This window comes from Alosa sapidissima, chromosome 22, assembly GCF_018492685.1.
Source record: "Alosa sapidissima isolate fAloSap1 chromosome 22, fAloSap1.pri, whole genome shotgun sequence".
Lineage (NCBI taxonomy): Eukaryota > Metazoa > Chordata > Actinopteri > Clupeiformes > Clupeidae > Alosa > Alosa sapidissima.
In genome coordinates, this window is record NC_055978.1 from 708892 (window position 1) to 721083 (window position 12192).

General features: G+C 40.6%; 1 protein-coding gene across 8 annotated transcripts in view; it reads right to left on the reverse strand.

The window, feature by feature from the left end:
• The window catches only part of dmd (dystrophin), a 481347-nt gene that overhangs the window by 235027 nt on the left and 234128 nt on the right, over window positions 1-12192 (reverse strand). For all 8 annotated transcript variants that reach the window (XM_042077917.1, XM_042077916.1, XM_042077914.1 and 5 more), the window contains one exon: window positions 3374-3484. In XM_042077917.1, the coding sequence (XP_041933851.1) occupies window positions 3374-3484 (111 nt within the window). The remainder of the gene's footprint in view (window positions 1-3373; window positions 3485-12192) is intronic.

The following is a 12192-nucleotide window of genomic DNA, read 5'->3' on the forward strand; positions in this document are numbered from 1 at the left end:
AAAGTGGTAATTCATTTGAAGGTGGTGACACTGTTGATGTTGGACTTGATACAGTCCAGAACGGAGGAGGCTTTTGAGTCAATGTCCATGTGGGAGTCATAAGTGGAAAAACGTTGTGTTTTCAAAATGCTGCTGAGGTGCCAAGTCAGCTCCCTCTGGCCACACTTTGACTGTCCTCACTGTGGGTTTCACATGTGTGATGAGTGAGTGCTGAGTACTTGGGCAGTAGAAACTCTAAGGGCTTTCAGACATTACAGAATCTCTGTGTGGTTGTCGAGTGAGGGGCGGGGGCTTGCAGAGTTCACAAGAGGCGAAATATGACGCAGAATATATGCATAAGTGTGCATACTTGAAGCTGACCTACAGTATTTGTAGGCTATGTGTGCTTCAAATAAACACATTTATCTGTTTTCAACATTATGTAGCAGAATTACTTGGCTATATGGAACCCAAATCTGGTTTGCATTGGAGAGAGCATGCACAAACTTGTAGGCATTGTACCAGCCAATTCAGTAACTCAAGACTTCAAGGCCATTATATACACAACAAACAAAATACTAACATATCAGTTTAGTGGTTCGTTTTTTTTCATGGTTTATTTTTCCAAAAGCATCCTCTCCCCATGTGTCTATTGCATTTACGTAAGGAGCTTGGAACAAAGTTGGGTTTTATTCATTTTCATTTTCTCTGGGCATATTCATTCTCAACAAATATCGGGCTCAGCAGTGAGGTCATGAGAAGGCTATCAATGAACAGAAAACTGACCGTGTTGGCTAACAATTTATTAAATACTCCTGTTATTGTCGTCAACGACGTCGTTGTAAGCTACTGTCTTTTCAGCGCCTTCTGCTTATGATGATTTGTTCTTTTGAATTTGTTTGGCCTTGCGATGCGGTTGTAGCCTACATCAACGTCACTTGCCGTTCTATCACAACGCTGTCTGCCCTCATGGACAGTAGCTGCGTCTTTTGGATTTTCAGATTTTCATTTTCTGGACAGCACTATGCCACTCCATCATGACACTGCCATTTAAGTCAGATTTAAGTGCCCCCGCCACATGGACGCACGAAAGAAACGTCAGACAAGCCCTCTCACTAGGTGTGAATTTTAACCGCATGTTCTACGCTTCATTCAGACACAGCACATTTACATAATGTCCGGAGAAAATACTAGGAGGGGAGCAGTAGAACAACCGGCTAAATTCGGACTTCCATATGACTGTTTATGTTGTTCAGATATACGGCCCAACCGTTTAACATCTGCAGAACCTCCGGTCTTACACGTATGTCTGAAAACCCTAAATGAGAGGTGTTCAGAGTGTCCTCAGTGGGGGAGGGGAACGGCTTTGTATGCCTCAGCGATGTTAGTGTAGACATGGTCCAATGTCTTGTCTCCTCTAGATTATATTTAGATTAGATTAGATTCTACTTTATTGTCATTGCACAAAGTACAAGTACAAAGACAACAAAATGCAGTTAGTGGGGCATGATACATTTTGATGGAATTTAGGCAGAACAGTCTTAAGTAAGTTGTCACCAGCAACAATGTAGGCTGCTTCGGGATGCTTCGGGATTCGGGATGGAGTTTGTGGTTTGCTGATAGCAGAATGCAGTTTTTTCATGGCAAATCTTAGCGTCAGCATCCGGTGGTATATAAGCAGGTGTCACAACAGTAGATGTAAACTCTCTAGGCAGATAGAAAAGTCTACACTTAACCATGATATACTCTAGGTTAGCTGAGCAGTGACTCTTGGTGATGGTATGTTTTATAAATGCACAACCCCAACCTCTAGTCAACAGCTAGTCAACAGCTGTTCTGTCTGCATGGCGGATGCAGCGTCCAGCTAGCTCGATAGCTCTGTTGGGAATTTTGCTGTTAAGGCAAGTTTCTGTGACAATCATGATGTTGCAGTCCATAATCAGTTTGTGTGTTGTGATCCGCAACCGCAGTTCATCCATTTTGTTTCCACAGGGAGCGAACATTGGCGGGGAAAAGGCTTGGAAGAGCGAGTCAACGTGGAGTTAGCTTTAGCCTAGCTCGAACTCCTCAGCAAGAGTTGAGAACATGCACAACGTTGAGAATTGCAGGAACCGATGTCCAGAAGTTCCTGTCGGGTGTACGATATGTGCACTAAACTGTTTTTACCAAAAATACTTGAAATAAACAAGCTAATTCGCAAAATCTGGAGAGACACAGGGCATTGCAATCTGTCCACACCAGACGTTCGACGGTGGTCACTGGCCATACCTGCGCTGGTGTTGACTACCCTTCACCATGCCTTAATTATGCTGCTACAGTATAGCATAGTGCTGTCATGGACTTTTCATGTGTCACGCTGTACAACCCCTCCTTTCCCCTCCCCTCTCTCTCATGTAGGGCCCCTCATTAAGCTACCATGGAAGTGTGGTGCTATTTTGAGCATTGTTAGTGGTATAGAAATAGCGATTTCTTTTTACTTTTTACGTGTGCCCTGAAGACTAGCGTTATACGCTAAGAGTATCCCAGAGAACGGACAAACAGTATTTCATAATTAGACCTACATATCTTTCCTGACTTACCAGACCTAAATTTACATTTATTTACATTTACATTTATTAATTTAGCACACACTATTATCCAAAGTTTATATATTTCAATTATATTACAAAGTGCATTGTCCCTGGAGCAATTTGGGGTTAAGTGCCTTGCTCAAATGCACAATGGTGGAAGCCAAGAATTGAACCCACAACTTTTCTGGCTACTGCATGCTAGCCTAGCTCCTTAGGTCAGACCATCCCTGAGAATAACAACATCAAATTAGATCATATTACGCCTCCATATGCATCAGCAGGTAAAACTGAAGTGTTTAGATCCGTGTGAAAGTTCACCAGGTGCATTTTCACCATTCTACCATGTGAAATTTCACCCGGTTTTTTATGTAAAACTTTGTTGTGCATGTGAAGTTAGCACTATAGGCTATATTATATAAGCGGTAACACTCTAATTCTGACATGCCTAATTTTTTTTCAGTATTATAAATGAAGATTTTTACAACAATGCATTGGAAATTCGTATAGATAGAATTTGTATTAGATAGAATTTGTATTCAAAACCAAACATTTGTGAAATACTTGGTATATTTACCTCTTATGATTGAGTTTGAGAGACACGCTACAGCTTGGCATACAATCTTGATTAGGCTACTTGCTGGTGGCAAGCTTCTCTATTACATTTCTCCCGATGAGTGAACGTCCAGAAGTGAACCTCACTAAGTCAACGGTAAACTTTTATGTTCCAGAACATACATTTTTTTTAAAGTTTCTGGTTTCATTTCTGTTCCTAGCAAAAACATCACTAACAATTAACACATACGTAAGACAAGGATTAAACTGACCTCTAGGCATTTTTCCTGGTTTGGTAAGCAGGAAAATGCCTCTCTCCAGTATTCAGGTGAATTTAACATGGCATCTGTCTCAGCAACAGTCTGCAGCAGATCATGAAGCTCCTGCAATAATCATAGAGCAAACACAGAATGTAATGTAAATACTGCTGTTCATTGTATATTAGTATGTTTAATGCTTGATAAATCATTCCAACGCAAACAACAATTCCAGCGCAAAATTAACCTAGGGATTAGTAACAGTTTAGTTTAGTTTATTGGTTTATTTAAGACAGGGACCATGTACAAGGTTCATTAATTACGTGGAGTAAAAAGATGGCTTGTACCAGATTATAGCTAAAAGATAATTTCCATCTGCAGTCCATGGGCAGGTAAGAAAAATAAAAGAGGATAAAATGAAATAGGAACAACAAGCACGCACACACGCGCACACCTGACAATTCAGCATACGTTGCACGACGTTGGACTGGAGCAACACAACCTGAACGGTCACTGTTTTCCCAAGATGGTGCCAGCCTGTATACGTGAACGGTACTGTTTCTAAACTATCTTTTTAATAAACTACCTGTACACTTACAAAGTTCTCAATGCTTCGGTTTACATGTAGGACCCCTCATTATGCTACCGTGGAAGTGTGGTGTTATTTTGAGCCTTGTAAATAGCGATTTCTTCTTACTTTGCGTGTGCCCCGAAGACTAGCGTTAAACGCTTATTAGCGGTTTGTGGTTAAACTGGTCATGTTCGATTAGCATGAAAACATATCTCAGAGAACGGACAAACTCGGTACACATGTATTATTAACGCCTAGGTTAATTTTGCGCCGGAATTGTCCTTTCATCTAAGACATTGTGATTATATACTTCCTTTTTGACAGTAGATACTGTGGGATGCTGCTACAATTTATTGACATGGTCTACTTGTACAGACTGTCAGTTTCTAGCTAGCACATTCCCACCAAACGTTGTCCTTTCTTTGTGCTACACACTGCTGCACCTGAAAAATACTTCTAGATAAAATATGGATAATACTACCCTCCAGAATTATTGGCACCTTTGGTAATGACTAAAAACAGGTATAAAAAATATTTTTTTGATAATTCATTGTACTCTCACAATGAAAACAACAAGGAAAAATCCACCCTTGGAGGGAAGAACATTTATTCTGAGAAAAAAGAAAATCTCATAAAGAAATAAATATTTTTAATGATTAATCTAATCATTATTATGATTATAAAAACATGACATGTAGTTGGTCTTGACCTCACCAATATGGCAAAGTGCCTCCTTACTGGCATTATTTTTTTTATAGGCACTGAACTAGTATATACAACCCCAAAGGATACAGACAAGCCCAAAGACACAGACAACATATCAAATGTTGAAAATTACAAATTTGACTATTTCATGGAAAATATGTTAATTTTGAATTTGATACCAGCAACATGTTTAAAAAAAGTTGGGACAGGGGTAACACAAAGTTGTGTAATGATAAAAAAACAAAAGGAGGAACTATTTAGGGTAACTGGCAACACGATTGGGTATGAAAAATAGCATCCCAGAGGAGCAGGGTCTCTTTGAAGTCAAGATGTAGGGGTATTCATCACTCTGTGTAAACCTGTGTGGACAAATGATGAAACTATTAGCGTGGTTCCATCCAACTTCCTAATGCGCATTTAATCTATTCGAATAAGAAATCCCGGTTGGAAACACGTGAAATGCGCATCAAAAATCCTAATGCGCATCTATATTTGATTCGCTAGAGGGGGGTGGATTAACTCTCGATGCGCATAAGGTATAATGCGAATAAAGTTGATGGAAACGGTTTATTCGCATCGTGTGACGTAACCGTCAGAGAATCTCAGCAATCTCTGGCACTTCCTTAACATTAGGCAACTAACATTAGGCAACACACATCGGTGCACAGTTGTTTTGCTGACACCAAAGTTTTTGCCAACAACTATTCGGCACACGTCGCAGGTTTATACAACTAGTGCAGTTCAAACCCGTTCAAACATCCCATTCCTGTAAAAAAAACCTGTAGCCCAATTACATGCCCGCAGGTACAGTGGGCAGTGCTTCGACTTGGCCAGCTTCACTCGCGGTCCGCGCGTGGGATCACGCGGTATCACGCGACTTTAATTTGTATTTTTCCAGTGAGACGCTGCAACAACCCAAACAACCGGTAGATGGCTCAAGTGAGCAGGGTGTCTCGTAAAAAGAAATGGAGCCTGGAAAACCCTACACAGACTTCACTACAGACTTTAGCAGACTGGTTTAGAAATAATGTAATAGCCAGAAATATGCCTGCCCTGCCCTAATAAAGAAATATTTGGTTAACTGCGAGTGAATCCCGTTTGCAGCCGTAGAGACGCAGGACAAATTAAACATTCTGGTTTTCTCCGAGTGCAACGATGATAGACAGACATCATTTGGACAAAATATATATTATATATAATATATATATATTATTATAGTATTAACCTCCGTTGCTCAGCCAAATGCCTTCCTGTTACGTCCTGTTATCACGGAGTTACAGGCGATAAACGATTTTTGATGGTCACAAGTTTACTTCATTAGCGGTTTATTTTTTTGGATTATTAAAGAGTGTTTTTCATTTAAAGGTTTGACTTCATGCTTATTCAGTAGAGCATTTAGTGCTCTCCCCAATCCCAGACGTTCACATTGCATGTTTGTTTGTAATGGATGCAACTGCGAGATAGGCTATGCGTTTGACAATGAGTTGTTAACAGAACCAAGACATATAGCCCAGCAGCAATCTAGGGACTGATCGTTATTTATTGAAGGGGCCACCGGAGGAATTTTGAGTGCTTCAGTTGGAAGTTGCATGACCCTCTCTTGCCTGCTAGAAATTGTTCAATGACCCTCCGACAGAATTGTTAAAAAAGACATGACCCTCCCCTGCCAATTGTCTTCCGCCCGCGCCACAGCCACACACTTTGTGATAACGTTCTTAAATCAATCTTTCCCGTGAGCTTGCATGCTACCAGTCCTTCCTTTTCAAATGTGTTGCGCCTGTTTGCACAATTTCACAAATAATCATATGTGATTAATAGTATGACAAAAAAATCCCTGTGCACGGGGACCGAAACAATGCATGCCAACTTTTTCCGTGTTTATCACGTATTTTAACTTTCCCCGCTGTCTTGCCGTTTTAATGTTTTCCCGTAATATCCCATATTTTAATACTCTCAAAACAGCCCTGCCATCGGGCCTGTCTCTGTGTTGCCCTGTTGCTACCCCTTGCCCTTCCAACGAAGGCGAACTTAGAGTGATGTTAACCTATTTAAGTTTAACGGCGCGATTGTCGTGAGAGCACGATTCATTGGCGCTTGCATGTTCGGCCTTATGTCTACGTGCGCACCTGAGGCTACTCAGCTGCAAGAGAAATAATTTCCCCTGTTTGTATGTTCACTGCAGGTTGGCCTACCATAACTTACCAACTCTGCACTGTAGACTGGCTATTTATATTTTTCTGTGAAATAAGCAAATGTATTTGTTCAACTTTATGAAGCAGAATTACGCATAGGGTACTTGGAACATAATACATTTGACAAAGGACAGATGAATGTTGCTAGTGATAAAATATTAACTTTCAGTGTTTTACCATGTCTTTGTCATGGGGAAGTGTTTTTCCCCATGCATTTATTCTAGGTTACTGTCAGTGACTGCCGTGAGAGAAGCGGGTTCTGTGTTTCGTTCATGTCAGTGACTGACGCGAGAGAAGCGGGGTCTGTGTTGTGTTGTGTTGCGTTGCGTTAATGCGTTAATTTATTTTCATTGGGCATACCGTGCCGTGCCGTCCACAGCTCTTCAGTTCTGACAAAGCCAAAATTACTCCTTTTGAAACAATGAGTGCAGGAAGCGCGTTTGTATGGTTATATTGCTTGACGGGGGGGAGGGGGGGGGTTCCCAAGCAGCTTTCAGCCATAAGGCTACTTTGAGAACATTTCAATTCACCCGACACTAATATTCAAAATGTTGAAAACTATTTCGGCATAGGCTATAAAGCAGTTTAATTAAATGGAATGTTAGTTGTAAACAAACGAGCTACTTGGTGAGGCTTGGCCTCACAGATGCGCTCGTGCCTTAGATGGCAGGAAAAATCTTCACGATAGGCCTATTAACTAACCACCCGATTCACGTTGGCTGGGGGAAGGGGGGGCCATCAGACAATTGTGCCCAGTTAATCCAGCCCTTCCCCCAAAAAATCACACCTTCCCACCTCTGACAGCTTAAAAGAAGTCAAGAGGACTCCTTACTCACAGACCTATTCACAAACCTGCGGTTTTGAAATCCTATGCAGCTACAGGAGCTTCCAATCGCGAGGAAGCAATTTTGCATTGTAGGCATAACTAACATGCAATAACGCCGCCAACAACAACCAAAACTAGGCTAATCATTGTCAACATGTAAATTAAATGTAACATTATTGTGAATCAAATTAAAATGTTCTCTTTTGCAAACGTAGGCATAGTAACAGAATAATTTAATAATGTTACAAAGATACTACATCAATCCGTATGTTTCATTGGGCTACTAGGCTATTTGTTTTGCCTTGATTCATTTAGGCTAGGCCTTTTTATTCAGGGGCCGTATTCACAAAGAATTTTAAGGCTAAAAGTAGCTCCTAACTGGCGAATTTAGGAGCAACTCCTAAAAATAATGGGCGTGTCACTTCTAACTTTAGGACTCCTAATTTTTTCACATAAAGTAATTCACGAAGCATTTTAGACCTAAATGTAGCACCTAAGTCTGGGACAGCTTAAGTCGAGAGGACTCCTAACTCACTAAGACCTATTCATAAACAGCTTTTTTGTGGCATTTTACGTTGCGATGTTTTGAAATAGCCTATGCGCAACAGGAGCTTCCAATCGCAAGGGAACAATTTTGCATTCATAAAAGGGATGCAATAACGCCACCAACAACAACCAAAACTACTCATTGTTAACATGTAAATGAAATGTAACGTTTCATTGTGAATCAAATTAAAATGTTCTCCTCTTTGCAAACGTAGCCTAGGGATATGGTGATTCATTTAATAATGTTGCAAAGGTAGTCTACTGCATCAATCCATAGGCCTATGTTTCATTAGGCTACTAAGCTATTTGTTTTGCCTTACACTTTATTCATTTAGGCTAGGCCTTTTTATTCAGTTATTAATCATCTTCCGTCCTTCGCACTACTTGTGTAGCGCACGCATTCTCTGACCTGTCACCTGTCAGTCATCATCGGAAGAGAGGTGTTGGGAATTCCCGCGTTACAATTGTCAGCCAATCAAGGTGGTCACTTCAGTCAAGCTCGTGCATGAGTAATGACGTCATCCATAGCCACGAAGACTCACTCCTAGTTTAGGAGTTGTCTGAAAGGCTTTGTGAATAACTTTTAAGAGAAAACTCCAATCTAAAATCTTTAAGTGCGATTTAGGAGTAGCCTACTCCTAGTAGTAAGATAAAAGCCTTTGTGAATAGCCTACGGCCCCAGTTATTCATCATCTTCTACATACATCTGTGTAGCGCACGCATTCTGAGACCTGTCACTCATCATCGTAAGGGAGGTGTTTGGAATCATGCCCGCGTTACAATCATCAGCCAATCAGCCAATCAAGGTGGTCACGCTTGCCCATTTACCCAAATTAATGGTCGAATATTACTGATGATCATTGTTATTTAAGAACATGCAGTGTGCGTAGGGTACCAAAACATCTTGCTCGTAAAAAAGCATCATAACGCACATTCTGGCGGGTCTGTTATTTACTGTAGGCTGCGCAAACCACATGCCTTTATTTTGGGCAAGCCTGCATTCATTCATTCATTCAACCTTTATTTATTCTCGGAGGGTCATTGAGGGAAGCCCTCATTTTCAATTAAGCCGAAATTACAGAAGCGAAGCAAAGCGCTCCACAAACAAGACAACATTCGAGGCCTTCTGTTGAAGAATTTTATATAAAGCCTGCGCTGACAGTAATCCTCCTGCCCCTGATAGGCCTACCACAGCTGTGGATAGTGTGGAGTGTTCAAGTAATAACACAATCCAATGTGTGTCTCAATTGTCCCCCGCTGACCACCTCACACATTTCTCTAGATTTTGCAACGAACTTACATGACACAATGTCATAAAATAGGCCAGTTTTAGGACACAGAATAATGTTTGTAATGATACCAGGTAGCCCAGGTATTGTCGAAGGTGCATGGTGAAGTGAAATTCTTACTTTGGAAAACAAACATTTGCCGATATCATCGCCGATCATCAGAATATTGCAACAGATTCTGTGTTCTGGACTGTAGGTAACTTGTTAAGCCAGTGGTTCTCAAACTTTTATTTCATTCCCCACTTTGATCAAGGGGCATGACTGATGATAGTGGAGATAACGTGTTATCCCGAGGCTTTTGCAAGTCAGCATCTTCGACGGTAGTCTATTAAAAATATAAGTTTTCGATGTCCCAAACGGAGAGCCATACTTTATTGTTTTTAACGATCTCTATGCTACTCACAAAAATGTAGGCATGGGGACATGATGAAGTAGGTTATCCAACTGTCGTGTGTTAAATTATTGTGATTACGAGCCAGTGGTTTTCAAACATTATGCGTGACTCGGACATCTAACTAAATGCAACAGGCTCATATCGTCCTCGCATTCGCAAAATGAGGACCAGTGTTTTGTCAAATTGCAAATAGCAATTCGTTTTAACTATTTTTTTTATGATAGTATGAAGTGCTTTTTGTATAGGCTACTATCTTAATCTTGGAATATGGGGAGGGAAGTGGCGCGTCTACAGTCAGCCAAATATGAATGTAATTCTGCGGCATAAAGCAGATGTAATTGTTTATTGTACAGAAAAATAAAAATGACATGTCAAGCAGTCAATTGACTACATTGCAGTCAAGAAGTAGGGCAAATTAATTTACGAAACCAAAACGTGGGTCATAGTTGTCTAAGCCTCTATTGCGTAGCCTGTTAAAAACGTCGCCAGATAGTATTAAATCGGCAACAACATTGTTTTCTGCAGAAGCCTACCCAAGGCTACAGATTCATTCTGAACAGTTATTTCTCTACTGGCTCAATTATCACACCACTGTTTTGATTTGCGTAGTTGCGTTAACCCCAATACTGACAATAATGTAGACAACAAATTTCGATTTCGATTTTCGTGTAGTCAAGCCTTAAGCCATACCCAAGTAGCCTAAATCGAGGTAATGTTTAATTATGCATGATTTATTTTGTTATTGAATTCGTAGGCTGGGATTACTCTCGGCAACAATTATGTAAGGGACGGCAGGCAGAGCGATGTACAGTGGCAGAGCGACGCACAGTGGCTGAAAGTGGTACTAAAGCTTCACGCAGCTTCACGCCGCGTAATGCGCGAATGAAGTGGTCATTTGAAAGCGATGCCCACTGTAGCCTATGCCTGCTTTAACAATAGAATGATAGGGAAAAACATCATTCCAGCTAAGCATTCAATAATGACTGAATATCATAATATATTCGCCTATAATTAATGTGCAGTAAGCAGAATTTAGGCATGACTGCATGACCCGTCGGGTTCGGGCAAACATTTTCAGCTCTAGAGTGAAGTGCCAAATTTGACCAAATAAAAAAAACTGCCGAGACCTTGGTCGTTCCCAAGTGTATGGCGGTCTCTGGCGATGGGAAGCTGCCAACACCAGATTGCGCAAACATTCTCCGCCTTCTCCTTCTAATTGATATTAAACAAAATATTTTCAAAATGAAGGAATGAATTAGGCCTAGGGCCTAGGCTATTCCGACCGCAGAGAAGAGGGCGTCCATTTCTCTCAACGTAGGCAAAGTGTCCCCAAATACTTAGAATGAATAGGTGTTGGAAACGCTGACTAATGCACATTTTATTTATGCGCATTACCACGGATGCGCATCACTAATTCGCATGAGTTGGATGGAAACACGCTTAATGTAATTTTAATGCTTCTTAACATGAAATTGTGAAGTATTTGGGGAGTTAATCATCTACAGGACATAATATAATTAAACATTCAGAGAATCCAGAGAAATCTTTGCAGACAAGGGATAGAGCTGAAAAACAATATTGAATGGTTGTGGTCTTTTGGATCAAGACTTTCCACCCTGAACATGGGCAAAATACACCATTGAGATGAATATGTTTTGTATAGAGTTACCACAGGTTACTCTATACAACCACAGATGGCACTGTTGTAACTCTATAAAACATATTGATCTCAATGGTGCATTTTGCCCATGTTCAGGGTGGAAAATAAAAAAGAAAGATTTGGATAAGACAATTCAAATTGGTGTTTTTAAAAAGAAGGGATCATAGAGAATACAGAAAACAATATTTAAAAAATCTTTGTATTTTCCCACAAGGTGTTTGGGTGCTCTGAAAATGAGAACCAAAATGATTTTTCAGACTTGTGAGGTCTGCTGTTCAGACCCCGAAGGAATCTATTTTCTGTTCATTGCTTTTTGTGAGAGTGTTTCTACTTATCTCAATAAGGAACATAAATCAAGAGCCTATGTTGAGTACAAATATGTCTTCTGAAGGCCTAAACAGAGCCCAGCCAAAAACATTTATGTACCAGCATGCAAAATTTGAGCCTCCTACATGGTTTAGTTCTTGCACTATGGGCTTGTGAACTTTGACACAAAAAAGAGGCCCAACAAAATCAACACTGTCTCCTGGGTAACATTTCAGAATTTTTTGAGACCTAAGTGCGTGGGCCCTGGTTGAATTGACGTGGAATGACCCAAGAGGTAAAGCAGCACAGTGGTAAACATTCCCTGTGGCAACTTTTTTTAACCCT